At 40.4% G+C, this 19,149-nt stretch overlaps 2 protein-coding genes across 2 annotated transcripts; one reads left to right on the top strand and one right to left on the bottom strand.

Moving 5' to 3' along the window:
• Positions 1-2,033: 2,033 nt before the first annotated feature.
• Positions 2,034-6,098, bottom strand: p2rx2 (purinergic receptor P2X, ligand-gated ion channel, 2; the record flags this gene model as incomplete). Its single annotated transcript, XM_080738601.1, has 12 exons — positions 2,034-2,132; positions 2,394-2,471; positions 2,565-2,630; positions 2,734-2,824; positions 2,948-3,078; positions 3,239-3,392; positions 3,578-3,658; positions 3,737-3,833; positions 4,073-4,148; positions 4,644-4,715; positions 5,188-5,323; positions 5,959-6,098. 12 exons carry the CDS (start codon positions 6,096-6,098, stop codon positions 2,034-2,036), a joined length of 1,221 nt encoding a protein of 406 aa, XP_080594727.1.
• A 2,564-nt stretch (positions 6,099-8,662) lies between these two features.
• pes (pescadillo) lies at positions 8,663-18,763 on the top strand. The gene is made up of 15 exons (XM_080739541.1): positions 8,663-8,807; positions 9,035-9,114; positions 9,656-9,809; positions 10,345-10,454; positions 10,648-10,819; positions 10,950-11,039; positions 11,723-11,839; positions 11,954-12,022; positions 13,899-13,988; positions 16,130-16,260; positions 16,354-16,479; positions 16,940-17,124; positions 17,657-17,796; positions 17,902-18,069; positions 18,396-18,763. Exons 1-15 carry the CDS (start codon positions 8,784-8,786, stop codon positions 18,474-18,476), a joined length of 1,737 nt encoding a protein of 578 aa, XP_080595667.1. The 5' UTR covers positions 8,663-8,783; the 3' UTR covers positions 18,477-18,763.
• Positions 18,764-19,149: the final 386 nt, after the last annotated feature.

Consider the following 19,149-nt stretch of genomic DNA (forward strand, 5'->3'; position numbering starts at 1 on the left):
GGTATTTATTGAACTAGACTATCAGCTCGATCACTCACTAACTGTAACATTAGTCACAGTCAGATGCTAACCTCCCTGATTGGGATGGTCATCTGATCATCCTTTTGGCAACAGGAAGCTATTACTGTGCCTCACATTCACTCATGTTTCATTCTGTATGTGTGTGAATAAGAAAGCCTGGAAGTTGCTGTTCAATTTAATTTTTATTGTGGTTTGGAGTAGAAAAGTGTAGCTTTTGACTGCATCCTTGACCAATGCGATATTGTAATTGTGAATAAAAGTATATACATTGTCAGATTTTCTTGTTTGTTTTTACAATAAATATTTCTTATAATAATACAAATGATTTGGTTGATTCTTGTGTGCACCCCCCTCACACCCCTGTTACTCTGTTATACACTTTGTCAATGCCATCCCGATTGGGATTGACATTAATCAATCATTTCACACTTTGCTGTTGCTTTCTCCACAATTGACTGCTGATGTCTCAAAGGGATTGTCCCAGGATGAGAGTGTCCTTATGCACGTCACTTCTCCACTCCCCTCACTATTATAGCTATATATGGACCTCCTCCATCTTAACCTCATTGTTCCATAGATGACTCGCTTTGTCTGATGGACATCTCCCAGACCAGTAATTACATTTCAGACCCTGAACTGAGACACAATTAGATTGGCTGCTCTGAGCTCCTAACGGATAAGTTGTCTCAAATGAAGGAATAAAAGCACTTACTGTACACCTTTAAACTATGCCTGTCATTTCCTTGTTTTTCCATTGTGTCTTTTAAACTAAAACAATTTTGACAAAAAGCACAATTTGACCTCAGCCTATAGCAAATATATGATTTCATACAAATCACCAAAGAGTAATTCTTTAATTGCTCAGTTTAAAGTTATAGTCGGTTGTCAGTTGTTACATATAAGACATGTTGATTTTAAAGGTGATGTGAGGTGAAAAAAATAATAAAGGTGATGTTCCACTGTGAATATCTTAACTGTTTTTGAAAGACTGATCTATTAGATTAGAGTCCTGCACATCATTGACGTTTGTATTACTCTCTCCAGGATGGATTCACACTTCCCCACAATCTTGTTAGACAAAACCATTTTGTGGGAAATGTCAGCATTATTTGATTACTGTTCTGAATGAGAGTTGCTGTCCTCTGACCTTGCCTTTTTCTTCCTCTATATGGTCATTAGTTTGATCGCATTACCTTGAAATACAAAGCAGATATTCAGAATACTGCTTGACACATATCTTATACAATGTTTGTTATCGTACAGTATTTGTAATAACATTTTGAAGCGCATTCTTAGTTGCAAGTGAAATTACATTTTATATTATATTTATGGTTGTATATGATATAACAGATTTCAAGTTAATAGAGAACATTTATTGTAGGGTTTGTATGTAAACAATACATTGGTTTAAAACTTTAAATTGTCAGTTAGTGACAGGGTATAGACCGGTTTCTTGTTTACAAACATTGAGACTAAATGCACAGCTGAATGTATCATGTAATCAATTCCCACCAATCCCCAAACCTGTTGTTTTGGGGAGCACTGCCCGAGCGCTGCATGGTTTCTATTTATTGGCTAATTTTGGTACCGACCCATCAGTGTGACGTGGACCAGAAACCTGTCTATAGAACTCTCCCTGCATAAAAGTTAAGCCTATTTCTATTCATCCATTGTCATCTCATTTCCTGACAAATGAAATCAAAACATAATGCACCCATTGCAGTATTGTTGAGATCCTTAGAATGACAACATCAGAGTTGGAAAAAAAAAGTACTGTAATATAATATGGTCCCCACTCCTTTGGGGTATTTTTGTCACAGTACATTTGCACATACTAATAGTCTTCAATTAAGATGGCCATTTATGGCTCTATTTCAGTTGATTCCCACAATGAACGACACGGTGGCTAATTGAACTGCCTTGACAGGCACCTGAGACACCACTCAAAGTCTGAAGTGACAGGAGCATCAATACACTTGGGTCACATGGGCTGGTGGAGGTTCAGCTCAATGTCACAGTGGCACGCCGTCTGACAGGTCTGAAAGATTTGAGCCATAGCTGTAGAAAATGAACTCTGAGGAACTCTGTGGTTGTATAGGCTCGTTGCTAACCTGTGGAGGAAGGGCAAAGATAATATTACCTGCTTACACAGGAATACGTTATTTTAGCCTGTAATTTTTATGGGATAGAACTGCATATTGCAAGGCTGAGCTTATATTGCTGCAAAAATAAACTGAGTAGTGTTGTGTTTCAAATGAATAAACTTGAAACCTTAATGTAAAGATCCCTTTGACATGGGTCAAAAGCTTTAGTACAGCTGTTAAAACTAATCTTTAGATAATCAACATTCAAATAAAAGGTTTGTTACTCACATCATCAAATTTCCTATCACTGTACACCTCATTCTTGTCAATGAAAGTCAGCATGATCCAGTCACAGATTATGGAACACTTCAGTGGACAAAACAATAAGCAGAAAATTGTGTTATTGGGCTAAATATACAGTCACAAAATAGCCGAGGAAAGATTGAACTAAGACCTTACAATTCCAACCGATGTCATGGCCGTCACAGCGTTTATGATGGTTGGGATGAAACTGAATTTACCAGCCTGCAAAGAAATCACATTCAGGTACGTCAGACAGAACTCCAACAAACACCTGAAAAGAAACCAATATCTTAAATATTCAGTGTTGATAGAGAGATATTCTTACATGTCCATGAACTATGACATCTAGTCGGATACCATAGGCTTTGATAAGTGTCCGAGACTCCACTCCATTTTTGCTGTAAAACTTGGCAAATCTATGTATTGCATAAAGAATTTGAAGAAAAAGACAAAGAAGGGAGCCTCAACAGATCCAAATCACAAAGGCAAACCAAGGTTCATATTTATATTCTGTACAGACACCTTGTTTTGAATGTTACCTATAGTAGTAACCAGAGCTGGGTAGATCCTTTCGAACATCAAGGCGACGGAACGAATATTTGGGTTTACAATGAGAGGAATCCAGATCCAGGTCACACTTCCAGTTGATATAAACACCAATGACGCCTCCCTGGCAGAGAGAATGATTATGCTTAATATATACTCTGTTATATCTAGCAGATCTACAAGCTCACAATGCCTAGTACCATTTATGAGCTGTGAACATTTAGATGTGTTATTTCATCTCAGGATAATACTGTACAGTATATGCATGCATGCCACACACTCACAGTCTTGCAGAGTTCACTGAAATTCCATCTTGCTTGTTCTGCGATGTAGCCCAGTCTGAAGACGGGGCAGTAGGGTTCTTTCTCCACATCATAGTGACATTTGTGGAGAAATTTATGTAGGCTACGTTTGTTTGGTTCTTCTCTTACATTACCTCTGCCACAAATGAGAACAGGAGGATGCTTTAATCAATGTGATTAAACACGCGCGCACACACACACAAACACACACACACACACACACACACGCACGCGCGTGCACGCGTGCGTGCGTGCGTGCGTGCGTGCGTGCGTGAGAGAGAGAGAGAGAGAGATAGATAGATATAGAGCAGCATACGATACCTCAGTACTTTAAGTTTGGGGAAGTGAACAGAATTCCTAATGAAGACAGTGAAATTGATGGCCTTCACTAATGCTGGCTCCCTGTTGAATATAACATTGAATTATTACTTTTAAACTGAAATCCAGCAGTACATAATCTTGGTGAAAAGTAGGCTGTACCTTACAGTGGCATATCCCTCAACTGGACACCAAGTCTGTATCTGGCAGGTTTTGAAGGTTTGATTATAATATGGAACACAACGCCCCGTTCTCTTGCCTGCAGAGGGACATGCAAAAACTGTTTGACAAATACAGACAGATTGTGACACTGGAAGACATTCTAAAGCAGTGGTTCTCAATCTTTTCTGGATTAGGACCTTTTAGCCTCTGACCCAAAAGAGAAATGAGATGTTCGCCCGGAACCCAAACTAGTGAAAACAGCAGCCCACGTGCAATATCCATATCCACCCGGCCCATGTTGAGAACCACTGTTTCACAGGGAAATAAGAAACATACCATGGCCATCAAAGTCAATCTGTCCTGGGACACAGTCAGAATCTGTTGTGCAGTTGGCGTTGGGAACAGAGAAATGCTGAAATGAAACCATGGGATGGATTGGAGGATTATTTCCTGGAAGTGGTTAGTAGCCATGTAACTGATACACCTTTATTACATTTTCCTTTCCTGTGTATTACGCAGAAGTGATGTTGCACTGCAGTTTCACTGGTGAAAAGAAACTATGTACAGTTTATTTATTTAAGTATTTAAAAAATGTCATAGTTTAAACTTTTACAGCTTTAATTATAGTTACTTAAATTAATACAATACTTTAGTTATTCTTTACTTAAAATAGCCATCTATAATATGACACGTTACTTCTGTAACAATAACAATACTTCTATACTTTTACTGAAGTAAACTTTTGAAAATGTGACTTACTTGTGTAATCGAATATGTGGTATTGTAGCCTACTTTTCCTTAAGTAAACTTCCAAATATGTATAGCCTCAAATGCCCCTAATCTTCTGTTTATTAATCTGAACACTGACTGCTGTCATGCTGTGAACAAACTCTTGCTGACCTCTCACCTCTGCACACTCTCCTTGCTTCTGATCATAGGTGACCTCACGTCTTAATATTGCGCTAATCACATCTCCACCCTATAAGAAAATGGCAAAACACAATATTACAAAGTGGATGCAACTCTAGCATGAAAAGATAAACACACTGACAAGTAGTTTGGTTTCTTCTGCGCTGTTTAATACATTAGATCAGTGGTTCTCAAACCTTTTCATATCAGGGACTTCAAAATGAATATGTATTTGGCCGTGGACCCCCAAGATTTTTTGCCAGGGTGTTGGGGTCCCCATAGAAATGTTGTTAAAATGTTTAAAAAATATTAAAATCTTTTCAAGATTCTTTTGAAAATAGTAGATCTCCAAGCTCACAGCGTGTCACGATGTGACACGTTGTGAGCTTGTAAATCTACTATTTTCAAATAACCACCTAATTTTGATGCTACGTTAACTAATTTAGCTAGGGACCCCTTGGAAACCCCTCAGGGGCACCTGGGGGTCTCCGGACCCCACTTTGAGAACCACTGCATTAGATAAGACAGTGAGGTGGACTCACCTCTGAGGGTCGGACATACTCCACTGTGTCCAGGATATGGTCTTCCTGAATTGCTATGCCCTTCATCCTAGTGTAAACTGAGCTCTCTGGACGAGTTTCACTTTCTTGATATGCTTTCTCATTTATAAATACATACCTGTTGGATGATTTGACCAATATTAAAAATATTACTGATTTTATGTGATGACATTATTCCTCGTTAAGCTGCTTTTCTGGGTTCAACCGCTCTAAAATGAAGCTGAAGTGCTTCCAATAGACCACAAAGTAATGACAATGAGCCTTTAAGGAAGATTATCAGCACATTAACTGCCTGTGAGACTATTACATCCCTCTTGACATTGGTGCCTCAGTTATATTGCCGTCAATTGTACTGTGCATTTGTGCTGATTTGTTCTGAGAGCTAATTGCAAATGAGGCTTTTTATCACCACATAATTTCAGCTTCCGGGGAATATGAAATCACTGATATTTTTGCCGTCACATGCTCAATTAAGATGTTTGGATCTTAATTGATTGCATTCTAATGTTAGGCTACTCCCAAACCCAGATACATTAGTAATTTACTGCATAATCAGGTTTTATTAATTACTGGAAATTCATGTCCAAATATGGTACATTTTCTTTAAAGCCTTAAGGAGACATGAAAGACTCATTTTACTTCACATAATGTGAACCTAAGATAGAACACAACAAAATCACAATTAGATCAAAATGAATAATTCAGATGTTTACTTTCAGCTAATACATGCAAAAACATGAATGCAAAGCTCACCAGATGAAATATGTCATCACAAGAAACTGCACACCCCTATAGATGACTCCAAGAGTTCTGTTTTTAACCACCATTACCTTTGGAGTTTCATAGTCCCAGAAACCAAGAAAATAATCCTTAATGAACTCAAGCAGGCCCATTGTGATGTTATGCACTGTCTGTGTTTCCCAAATGTCTCCTGACTGGTGAAGTCTGTCTGCTCTCTCGCTGTGTCTCCCTCCTCCTCTTCCTCCCTTCCTCCCTCCCTCCCTCTCTCTCTCTCTCTCTCTCTCTCTCTCTCTCTCTCTCTCTCTCTCTCTCTCTCTCTCTCTCTCTCTGACTCACACACTCCCTCTCTCTCTACCCACCCCCCTCTAACCCACTATTTTCTTCCTCCCCCTCCCTCTACCTCCCCTCTGAAGTCTGTCAGCGCTCTCTCTCTCTCTCTCTCTCTCTCTCTCTCTCTCTCTCTCTCTCTCTGTGTTTTGATTGATTGAAGCATTTATTAAAAGTTTGCATATAGGAAAAGGTACATTTTCACTGGTATAGGTCAATCTCATACAACATTGAATGACAGACAGATAGAACACAGTACTATGCAGAGGATATCATCAATAGCAAAAGGTGGGGGTAAACAGTCATAAAGAAGAAAAATAAAAGAAAGGAGAAAATAAATAAAATATATTTACAGTGGAAAAGGGGGGGTAAGGGGGGGTTCCGTTTACCTCCACCATCTGTTCTCTCCCCACCAAGTAAGATTGCTTCCATCTCACTGCTGTGCTGTCAAGACCGATAGCTTTTAATTTAATCAGTATAGAGTGATATACGGTGTCAAATGCCTTCTGGAGGTCCAACATGACCATGCCACAATATTTCCCCAGGTCTACCTCATGTTTGATGCAGTCGCTCAAATAGAGGAGGCATGTGTCTGTGGAATGGGATTCTCTGAAGCCAGATTGGAACTCATACAGAAAATCAATTTATTCTCTTCTATTCTTTTCCATTACTTTAGACTAGAGAGTAACTTAGAATTGAAATCTGGGCGGTAGTTGCCAGGGTCTAGTTTACTGCCTTTTTTGTGCAGGGGGATTACTTTTGCTAAATTGAAGTCTTGGGGGACGTGACCCTGTTTGATAGATAGATTTATTATGTGGGTAATGATTGGAGCAATGGAGGCGGCTGAGTCTATGAGAAATTTGTGGGGAATTTTGTCATGGACTGTGGCTTTGTGTTGTTGTAGGGCGATCAATGTTTTAAACAATTCCTCAGTTATCACAGTGGCGAGTTTAAAATTGTCTTTGCGTACCCTAGATTTCTGTAGAATTCTTTGGCTCCCTCCTCTGTCTCTCTCTCTCTCTCTCTCTCTCTCTCTCTCTCTCTCTCTCTCTGACACGTCTCTGTCTTTCTACACCTCTCTCTCTAAGCGATTTTCTTCGGTTAAAATAAGTGTTAAATATGGTATTCTGGTATTCTGATAGTAGCCTACTCATCGCTATAGACTGAGTCATAAAGTCAATCCCAGGTAACTGTGTGCTTGAGCTCGACACTAGTGCTTTTTACTAGGTTAATATCATCTAGGGACTTGAAAACACAAGAATATCAAGTGTGTAATGCTTTCCAATAATTAGATCGAGAGGGGGAGTGGAATTATGACAGCAAATGCTGCTGTGATAAAGTCATTATTCCCAGGTAAACACACTGTGTGCTTGAGCTCGACACTAGTGCTTTTTACTAGGTTAATATCATCTAGGGACTTGAAAACACAAGAATATCAAGTGTGTAATGCTTTCCAATAATTAGATAGAGAGGGGGAGTGGAATTATGACAGCAAATGCTGCTGTGATAAAGTCATTATTCCGAGGTAAACACACTGTGTGCTTGAGCTCGACACTAGTGCTTTTTACTAGGTTAATATCATCTAGGGACTTGAAAACATAAGAATATCAAGTGTGTAATGCTTTCCAATAATTAGATAGAGAGGGGGAGTGGAATTATGACAGCAAATGCTGCTGTGATAAAGTCATTATTCCGAGGTAAACACACTTTGTGCTTGAGCTCGACACTAGTGCTTTTTACTAGGTTAATATCATCTAGGGACTTGAAAACATAAGAATATCAAGTGTGTAATGCTTTCCAATAATTAGATAGAGAGGGGGAGTGGAATTATGACAGCATGCTGCTGTGATAAAGTCATTATTCCCAGGTAAACACACTGTGTGTTTGAGCTTGACAGTTGACACTAGTGCTTTTTAGGTTATCATCTAACAGGATGCCTCTCAAGCTCTTTATTAAATAGAAAATGTTCAGGCCAGGATACCAATTGTATTCAGTCAGGATAGAGAGCCGGATACAGATTAAACAAGTGAAATTGAATTGAATTATTGATGACACAAAGAAATGACTTGAACACTATAACATTTTAATCTGATAAATAGGTCCTCACTCTTTGTCTGCTCATTTCTTTGTGCGTTACTTCCTTCAGACCTTCACTTGTTTTGACTGAGTCTAATATCCTGGAGCACACGCACGCACGCACGCGCGCGCGTACACACACACACACACACACACACACACACACACACACACACACACACACACACACACACCATAGACTGTAGAGAGACACACACAAGGAGCTGGACATTCTATTCAGGCGGTAAAGGGAACTGCTTTTGGGTCCTCGCCGCCCATCACGCATTACTTTCGCGCATGTCAAACACACGTGTATCGGCCACTGCTTAGTTAGTGTGCTGATCTGCTGAATGCTATGTTTACATATTTACTAGACTATTAAAACTACATACTTGTGCGTTAGATCCATAGGTTAGATCCCTTATACTTAAGAAATGGGTGGTGTTCAAAAGAAAAAGGTAAGTGCGCACATAGAATGCATGTCACAGATTGTGTGGCCAGGTAGCCACTTAGCTAACGTTAACACTACCAGCACACTGAAGTAGACTTTATAGAATTAAACAGATTGACTGGTTGTTTCTAGTTAACAGTTAACATGCCGAAGAAGTTTGTTATCTAATTAACTTAGAAGTAGTGTCTGTCTTGTTTGATTGTCTGGCTGTAGCTGATGTCTTGATTTTTGTAGTTCGAAAGGGGCTCTGCCACAAACTACATCACCAGAAACAAAGCTCGCAAGAAGTTACAGCTGAGCCTCGCAGATTTCAGGTACAGTACTGAGTACTGACAGAAGCATCTCAATTTAAGAGAAGGGGTTTTGCTGTCCACTTCCAGATGTTGTTGATTATTGTCAGAAGATCACAATTCAATACTGTATAATCCCATAGCAGTTTAATGTAACGATTGAATACTTAATTAGACCGAAATGTAAACAGCACGAGGTACAGTCACACACTAAAAAGTCCTGGGGACTTGTTTCGATTGTGATCCTATGTATTCTATTCATCAATACAATATCAACAAATGTAAAACACAAAAAAATGGAAGCAGTTCTTTGGGAAAAGTGAGTTTTTGAAGGTAGACAGTGATCCACATTTTTAAGGCATGGTATGAGGCTGAGGGCATTCCACATTTTGGTGGCAGTCCCATTTTTAATTGATTCTTCTACCCTGAGCCATCCAGACTTGCAAAATGTGGTCATGGGCCCCAGGGCGAGAAGTAGTCAAGTCAATTTGTTTTGGAAGGTACTCTGAAGCTTAGTCTGCTCCCCTAGTGCTGCTCTCAAACTAATCTGACCTCCTGATTTCAGACGCCTATGCATTCTCAAAGGCATCTATCCTCATGAGCCCAAGAACAAGAAAAAGGTGAACAAGGGATCCACAGCCCCAAGGACTTTCTACCTGCTGAAAGACATTCGCTTTTTGCTTCATGAGCCCATTGTAGGGAAGTTCAGAGAGTACAAGGTATGTTCACTTTCACAGTGCACTGCACAATATCTCAATAGATGTATTTTTCCTCTCGTTTGTTTTAACCACATAAGCCCCAGCATCCATATTCTGGGTGAACTTTAGCCAAGAATAACAGATCCACAAGCTCGTAATGCATTTGACGAAGAGATTTGGTGTAGACAGAAAAATTTGTACTGAGCCAACTCGGGTGTCTTGGGGGGGGGGGGGGGGTTAAGTGGTCCTACAATTTAGGACTAAGATCTTATAGAATTTGAACTATGCTATGTAGCTGGCACGTTGCATGCTGAATTTATGTCCTCAGAGGTCAAATTAATATCCTTTTCCTAATTTTTTTATTTATGCGCCCATGTTTTATTTGCTGTAGCTTTAGTAACTGTCGGTGTTTACACTGTGTTTGGGTTATTGTCATCTATATTTCTTCGCTTGTTGAATTTAAATGTCATATGTTGTGTTTTCCTTATGATTTCCAATCCAGCTTGTTACACTACTAATACTGTGACTTGTTCTTCTAATGTCCTTATCTTAAAAGATATTTGTACGAAAACTCAGGAAGGCATATGGAAAAGCAGAATGGACAAGAGTGGAGAGACTGAGGGACAACAAGCCATCCTACAAACTGGACCATGTCATCAAAGAGAGGTGAGAGCACTAAATGTAGTGCCAAGAATCAACAGAAGAGGGCGTTGTGGAGCTTAGTTGATCGCCTTTCCTAAAAATCTCCAGTTCAGCACAAGTGTGTGGCTCATAACCATGTCTTGTCACAATCATGTATTTGTCACAGTTTTAAAGGATATAGAATCTAAATGATTGCTGGTGTTCTTTCTTGTGGCAGGTATCCCAACTTCACTGATGCCCTTCGTGACGTCGATGATGCTCTCTCTATGTGCTTCCTGTTCTCCACCTTTGCTCGCACAGGAAAATGCCACGTCCAGTCAATCCAGCTGTGTAGACGTCTTATTGTGGAGTGGATGAACTTTGTGATCATGGCCCGTGCTCTCAGAAAGGTACGAGGCACCATTATGTTTTTTTAGTTTGTCACATACAAAAATAATTATTGCACATGTTAAAAAAATATACTGTGTATTCTAGCTCTCTCTCTCCCTCCATTAAATAGTATATTTCTATCTCTGATAGGTTTTCCTCTCCATCAAAGGAATCTACTATCAAGCTGAGGTCCTTGGACAATCCGTTACCTGGCTTGTGCCCTACCAGTTCGCTCATGATGTAAGTGTAGAATGATGAAATGCAAGTCTGCACACGATTGTTGACAACTTAGAAAATGCAGGAAATAAACCTTATTAGTGTGGTTGTTATAGGAAACACACTATTGTATTTGGTCAGATCATTTTTTGCCAGCAAAGTGAACCTGCTTTTTGTAAACCTTTGCACAAACAGAATTCAGTTCCTTGCGCATTCCTCACGACTTGTGTCTGTGCAACCACACTTGCAATTTCCCAGAATTGCACCTTTCTAGTTGTAGATTTGCCATAGTATATGGTGATACAATGGCTCCCTTGATCAATTACTGGGGTTATCAGTCCTAGGATTAGTATAATGACTGTATTTGAGAAATGCAGTGTTTGTTGACTTTAACATTGATCATCATGCATTCAGTCTGTTAGATATACTGTATGAGTTTCAATCAGTAATGGGAACTCGGTTTTGGAAAAGCCAGTGAGTCTGTTTGCAGAAGTGATTGTGTCAACTAAGGCTGAGCAATTAACCGAAAACTGTCAAGTTGATCTGAATGCAGACTCCAGTTTATTGGAAGATGGATTTGGGGCCCCTTTATAAATGGTTGCTTTTATCACCATGTTTTCACTGACAGACACAAGAGTGTGGGTGCTTTAGAAATTTCAAGTAAATCATAATGTGCATGATGTTAAACCTAACCTTTGCTCTTCCAGCACCCTACTGATGTGGACTACAGGGTGATGTCCACCTTCACAGAGTTCTACAATACCCTTCTAGGGTTCATCAACTTCCGTCTCTACCAGTCTCTCAACCTGGTATACCCACCAAAGGTACACCATTAAGTTGTAATTGCTGTATTATAAATGTATAATATTTGTATGAATACCTTATGTGACTTGTGGCCATTTGGCTGTGGGCTTTATTAATCTCACTTTAATTTCTAGGTGGAAACCAAAGAGTTGAAGACAGAGGATGAGGAAGACTATGCCATGGACTCGGAATGCCACATAGAGGTAAGGCTCTATTCCAATACAGAGGGAAAATTGATCCCATGCCAAAGCGCCAGTGCTCACCCAGCAGTCTGCTGTCACCCAGGCGGATGTGTGCACGCGCCCATGTGCGCAACATGGCCCTTTAGGGCGTCTTAAGGGCTGTTAATAGTTCTGTATGCTTGATTTTGTGTACGTTTTGGATGAGAGAGAGCGTACTGTAAATGCGTCGACATGCATTGTTCTTCTACAGTGCGTGACTACCTGCTCTCCGGGCCAATTCTGCTCCCGTCGGGGCCACGCGCCACATTTTTGCGCCTCGCAGCACAGAACAGAATAGCTGCCAAACTATGTAGAACCACAGAATTTCTTGACCCGAAATGATGTTTGGAATAATGAGTGGTAACAGTCTGGACTGGTTCTGCTGTCTGTCGGCAATGTTACATCGCAGTCCAAATGTAACTCCGCGAGTGTACAGATTTAACCACATGGATCCGGACCCAGAGTAATTATAACAAAACACACATCAACGTCACAACGGTTTACGTACACCCGCTCATATATTGAACATAATTCCCAAGTGATAAATGAGCTGCTGAGCTAAATAAGCTTTTCTTGTGTGCCTGATCAGCCTAGTAGCTGTCTGTCTGGAGAGGCGGACCGACCTGTGTGTTTGTGTTTGTGTGTGAGGAGTCAAGGGCAGGCGTCCTCTTCACGTGGTTGCAACAACGTTCCTTTTTTCCTGTTTCTTGATAATATATATATATTTCTTATTTGGACCCATAGTTTGAGAACCGCTGTCTTAGAGGTATAAGAACAACATCTTTTCACTATTTTTGCAGAGGAAAAGTAATTTTCCTCACTACTGCCCCTACAGTTGACAACGGTGGCCGCGGGTACTTCTTGCTACGGACAAATCTTGTATGTTCATTTGGGAGCTGTATGGTAGTCTGTGTACAGACCTAAATCTTACAGATAATTACGTACAGGGAGAAAGAACGTACAAATGGACCTAACAGATCGTACGTAAGAACGTACAAATGGACCTAACAGATTAAATCGCTCTCCCCCTCCGTTTCTAGTGTATTCCTGCGGTCCTTATGTACTACTTATGCATGGTACTTTACTGGTATTAGGTTGATGCTTTTTCTCTGTCAACCAGATGCTCTCAATTTAAGAAAAGTTGCAAAATCACACTTAAAGGGGAAGACCACCCATTTTCAATATTGAACTATGTCATTAATATATCTTAGAGGAGTTGTGTGGAAATAGAAAAAAAGTTCCCCCTCTTCTGTGTTGCCTAGAACTAAAGGATTGATTTTGGGGTTTGTATTCTTAAGTACAACTTGATGACATCACACATTGTACTTTACAATACAAACCCCAAAATCAATCTTCCAGTTCTAGGCAACAAAGAAGGGGGGGAACTTTTTTTCTATTTCCACACAACTCCTCTAAGTTATATTATGACATAGTTCAATATTGAAAATGGGTGGTCTTCCCCTTTAAGCAGATAATTGGACACAAATAAAGTGGATTTTGTCAGTTCAGATTCCAGATTCTAGTATGTTTATCATTATGGTAATACCTGAGTGGATCCAAGAAGACCTGTACTCAGTGCTGATAAGGAGTGTAACTCACGTGATTTAGTTCAGGGGTTCTCAAACTATGGGTCGTGACTCAGCTGCAGCACAAGAGTCAAGACAACACACACGCCAAAGAAATTCCCTCACAATATGGAATTGTTATACAAAGTTTGAGAAGCCCTGATTTAGCCTGACCTTGGATCAGATTACTGCTGTGCAAAATAAGGGTGATTTTAGACCGGTCTTTCTCCATGCTCAAGTCAAATAATGCATTTCTATTCTAATTGATAACACACATGTCTGTTGTAATTTAGAAACTTTCGGCCCTGAGCTCCAGCTTGGCGAGGGTGGTTTCCACAGTAGAGGAGGAGGAGGCTGAGCTTGACCACTTCCCTGCTGAAGAGGTAAGGATATAATTCTGTGTGTGCATTTATCTCTATTTTAAGAGTTTGAAGAAACACAAAGAAGACATAATAATAATAATTATTATTGTGGGCTCGCCTATAAGGCGAGCACACTTTAGATATTGTCATTATTTATCTATCAGGCAGTCAGACAGTAGACGGGATTTCGGTTCCTTTCTACTCCTACATACTTAGTGAGAAAATGAAAATAAAAACATCAATGTGTTCAGCTTACTGTGGCGCAGTGTGCTATTACTTTTTACAGCAATCGGCCAAATGGTGGTGCTGTAGGAAGCCTTCGAAAGTGCGATCTTTGAACAGGTATAGCTCATGCTGTGTTATACATACAGCCATGAAACCTGTATACACTTATGCGTCTCCTCATGCCGAACAACTTTTACCCTCTAACTTTTGACCTCTGACCTTTAGGTCTCCCACAATTCGGAATTATATGAAAAACAGTAAAAATCTATCTCCTCCTGGGATTTTCGCGTCAAGTGCACAAAACTTTTTTCACATGAACTTTGGACCAATACGGTCAGATTGATCAACCAGATTTCTTTTAAAGTGAAATATAATTTTTTAATAATTCAATCAATATTGCGGTTTTATGCAAATTATTCTTCGGCCTCTAAATCATACATGCAAAGTTACACGTTCATGGCATTTGGCAAAGATGTGGAGGGTTAGTCAAAGTATCACTGAAACCAATTTTATTCCAATCGGCCAAAGGGGGGCGCTATACGAAGCGTTTGAAAATTCAAACTTCAAACGGGCATAAGTCATGACTCGTTTCGTTTGAAGACATGCAACTTGTTACACGCGTGCTTTGACTCAAGCGGAAGACATCTGTGTCGTTGTTAAGTAAGCTCCGCCCTTCGATTTTCCGCCATATTGAGCAGTTTGTAAAACACGTAAACCCGCTTTTATTCTGGAATTTTCGCTCCACGTGCACAAAACTTTTTTTACGTGAACTTTGGACCGATATCTAAAGATCTGTCAGATCGGATTTCTTTAAAATTGAAACATGCTTTTTAAAATAAATTCAATGAATATTGCAGTTTTATGCAAATTATTCTTCTGCCTCTAAATCATACATGCAAAGTAACATGTTCATGGCATTTGGCAAAGATGTAGAGTGTTAGTCCAAATATCACTAAAACCAATCTTACCCCAATTGGCCAAAGGGGGGCGCTATATCATTTTGAGCAGTTTGTGAAACGCTTAAACCCGTTAGGATTTTTTTTTTGCAATTTGCATGAAACATTCTGCACACAATCTAAGGACCTTTATCTAATATGCCTATGAAGTGCACACACACAAAAAAAAAATAATAATGAATATAGCTGCAAGCAGCGATAAAGTGGCCAAAGCCAAAAACACCTCAAATCATGAACACAGCCTGCAATGTGCGTGAAATCTTGCAAGCACATTCCCAATAGGTCAAGGAACAGATACCACCCTTCTCACATTGTCCTGTTATAGCGCCACCAGCGGGTCAACTTTTGCACAACACATTTTTGGAACAAAATGGACCAATCGTTGACGTCAGTAACGTCAAAGAGAGCACTGCCTGCGATCTTGACATTTTGTGCTTTTATAGCCATTGTTTTCTGGCTTGAAGCGAGCCCACAATTGTTTCGAAGGAACAATATTTTTCTAGTTATTATTGTTGTTGTCAAAACATGCAGTAGACTGGCAGACTTGAGAGATAATGTATTTGCCAGTGAATTCATTTAATTAGAGGTGTTTGACTGGGGATCACAGTCACACCTATATGGCTGGTTGCTATGGATGAGATGTTTGTCACCCTGGCAGGGTTGTTTTGCTTGCATGGCAATATATTTTGGTAATAAACAATTTTAGATGCACTAGAGCAGTGCTTCTCAAATGGGGTACATTGGAGAAAGTGTAAGATGGATTTTTTTAGTTGTACTTATTACGTGTGATTTATTTTTTAATCTCTAAACAATGAGAGTGATATGAATCTCTATGTATAGTTTCTTGTTCACAACACACAGAGACGACAGATAATCAACAATATTTTTACTTATCATAGCCAGGCAGCTGTACAACCCAAGGTTATACTAAAGTTCAAAATGTATTTTGAAATGTTATTGCTTCTTTAACTCAATCTCCAGGAGGATATGGAGAAGATGCAGGCCAGAGAAAAGGAACAAAAAGAACAGGAGGCCCAGAAAAAGCTCTTTGATGGGCTCAAGGTCTTCGTCAACAGGGAAGTGCCCAGAGAGTCCCTGGCTTTTATCCTCAGGTGAGTGTGAGCTGTTGTGACCCACAGAGGAACCAATGAAACAGCAAAGCCTTAATTAATGCGGGATCATTAAACTCTTGTTGCTTCCATCAGGTGTTTTGGGGCTGAGGTGTCCTGGGACAAGTCGGTTTGCATTGGTGGCACATTTGATGTGACGGATGAGACCATTACTCATCAGATTGTTGACAGACCTAACATGGACAAGCAGTACATAAACCGGTAGGGGACTGATGATGCATTAATTGGTGTGTTTTATTGGTGTGAATTTCCAATAGTTTTTACTTTATATAAAAGATTACAAAAAAAACTATAGCTATTTATGTATTTGAGTGGAAATTCCATCAGTGAGTCTTAGATTCTAGAGAACATTTAGTTGTTTGAGCATGTGTCTCTTTCCTCAATCCCCCCTTGTACATGGTCATGGTACCAACAATACTGCCTTTGAAAGGGGGACTTCCTGCCCTTTTGCTTGAAAGGAACCCTGTTCTTCATGGTGTTTGACAGACTTGCCCCCCCCCCCCCCCCCCCCCCCTGCCATTTCAGCCAATTGTACCTTGTTATGAACTATCAACCCCTCATATAGTCATGCATTTGCTGATATCCTCAACAATGTTTCAGTAGTTCCCTATAGTAGTTGTATAACAGTAACATGTTATGCATGCTGTGTTGGTCTTGGTAGGTACTACGTCCAGCCCCAGTGGGTGTACGACTGCGTCAATGCCAAAGTCATCCTGCCAGTGGAGGACTATTTCCTCGGTGTGACCCTTCCACCCCACCTGTCTCCGTTTGTGGTGGAGAAGGAAGGAGACTACGTGCCACCAGAGAAGCTGAAGATCATGGCGTTGCAGCGAGGAGAAAAACCTGGTACGAAGCACACTGCTTTTCTTAACCACTTTTACCCTGCTGTCCCAATTTTGGCCAAGTCATTATAGGCCAAAATAAAAACTGAACTTCTAGATCAGGGGTCTTCATTGTTTTCAGGCCGAGGACCCCTTAGTTGAGAGAGAGATGAAGCAGGGACCCCCACAACCTTTTCATAGATTCCATATCATTTCATTGTTTGCCGATCTACAAGCTTACAACGCCTCGCACTGCGAGGCGGTGAGCTTGTAGATCTGCTATTTTTGGCTAAAGTTCTCTTCTCAGAATATGGATGCTAGGGTTCAAATGGTTAATATAAAAAAGGAGAAAATACTTTCTATCACACAAAGATTTGGCGGCCCCCCTGTAGCAACTCTGAGGACCCCCTAGTCAGGACCCCCTGTTGAAGACCCTTCTAGATCATCAAAATAATTTAGAATTTCTTTGTGGTTCAGTCAGTGGCTAACATTACACTATGCATCTATCCAGTGATGCATAAGAGTGAATGAAAAATAACATGTATTTGGTCTCTTAGTGCAAGAAGAAGAAGAGGAGGAGGAGGAAGAAGAGGACGACGACGATGAAGAGGAGGAGGATGAAGAGGAGGAAGATGAGGAGGAAGCGGCAGAGGAGATGAATTTGAAGGAAATGGAACAGCAGCGTTCTCAGGGCAAGGTAAGAGGACATTGAGATTAAAAAGAGATCTGTCCTGCTTTTTAGTTTAGCTTTTTTTTTATATAGACCTACCGCCTGTTGCTAACACTTAATGTTCCTTTACAGTCTTTGTCAGTGAAGGTCACTCCTGGGAAAGTGAAGCTAGAGAACCGTGCACGGTTGGAGCAAGAGGAGAAGGCTGAGGAGAAACGTCTGGCGATCATGATGATGAAGAAGAGAGAGAAGCATCTTTACGACAAGATTATGTTTGGAAAGAAGAGAACAATCCGAGAGGTTAGTGCAAGTGAATATACTACATGTCCGGTAGCTGTTGATACAAGAGTCATTATGTAGATACATGATGGGGAAAACTAAAGTGGCTGCATACTTAACCTGGGACCCATCATCTGTTTTCTGTCTGGCATGCCGCCAAATAGAGAACCCGGGGATAATGGTTAACAGTGTTGTATAGCCCAACCCTACAAAGTTTGCATGTTGAATGATGACCCTTAGGTCCCTACAGAGGACAGGTGACCTGCCTTCGAAGAGAGTGTTAAATGCCAGTGGGTTCATTGCTCCCTCAACTGTTCATTAACTCAATCTGCTCTCCTCCCCCACAGGCAAACAAGCTCGCAGTCAAGAGGAAAGCTCATGATGATGCCACCAAGGCGCAGAAGAAGAAAAAAGGCAAGAAACAATAGTCATCAGAGAAGATGACTGGACTGACTTTATGTATGTAGCTTCATAAAGTTGCATATTGATGGTTGATGTCTCATGAATCTCATGAGTTAAGTGTACAGTATTGTGCGTCGGATGCGTCCCATGTGGCGTGGGAATGTTGGTTGAAGTTACAGAAGGCTGAAGAGCGGATCAGAAACATAATTTTATATTGTTTGAGTTCTCTGAGATTGTATGCCTCTGCTTTATAAGAATTCGTAATGTTGTTTTATGTTTAATACATAATAAATTGCCTCCACGTAAATGTATATTTGGCTGTATTTTGTGATTGTCCAAGTTATCACAAGTTGCATATTTAGAAGCTGTTAAACATTGCTCCTTGCCTTTTCATCCTGTACCACTGGATGTCATATTCACACGGCTTTAACAATGCTGAATAATTTAGGGTTGTAGGTGTGTTTGACCGATCGCAGACAGGCTACGTTGTGTGTCACATGCTACAGCTGTAAAAAGGGAAGCCTCAGCCTTCAAAGGGTGGAATCTCATGTCCACAACCTTGCGGATTTAGGGCGGATTCACACTGCGGTCTCGAGACCGGTCTCGAGGCTACTTGGCAGATGTTTAAACCGGTTTTGACAGTGTGAAGCGTGCGGTCTTCCTCAGAAACGGATAGCCTCGAAACCACCTCAAGAGGTA

Source organism: Nannobrachium achirus (assembly GCF_963921795.1).
Source record: "Nannobrachium achirus genome assembly, chromosome: 12".
NCBI classification, from domain to species: domain Eukaryota; kingdom Metazoa; phylum Chordata; class Actinopteri; order Myctophiformes; family Myctophidae; genus Nannobrachium; species Nannobrachium achirus.

Bases quoted from the DNA above. Each gene is read 5' to 3' on its own strand.
- pes (XM_080739541.1), top strand. From the start codon at position 8,784: ATGGGTGGTGTTCAAAAGAAAAAG. The intron at 9,115-9,655 runs GTACAGTACTGA...TCCTGATTTCAG, and splicing joins CTGAGCCTCGCAGATTTCAG to ACGCCTATGCATTCTCAAAG. The intron at 18,070-18,395 runs GTTAGTGCAAGT...CCTCCCCCACAG, and splicing joins AGAAGAGAACAATCCGAGAG to GCAAACAAGCTCGCAGTCAA.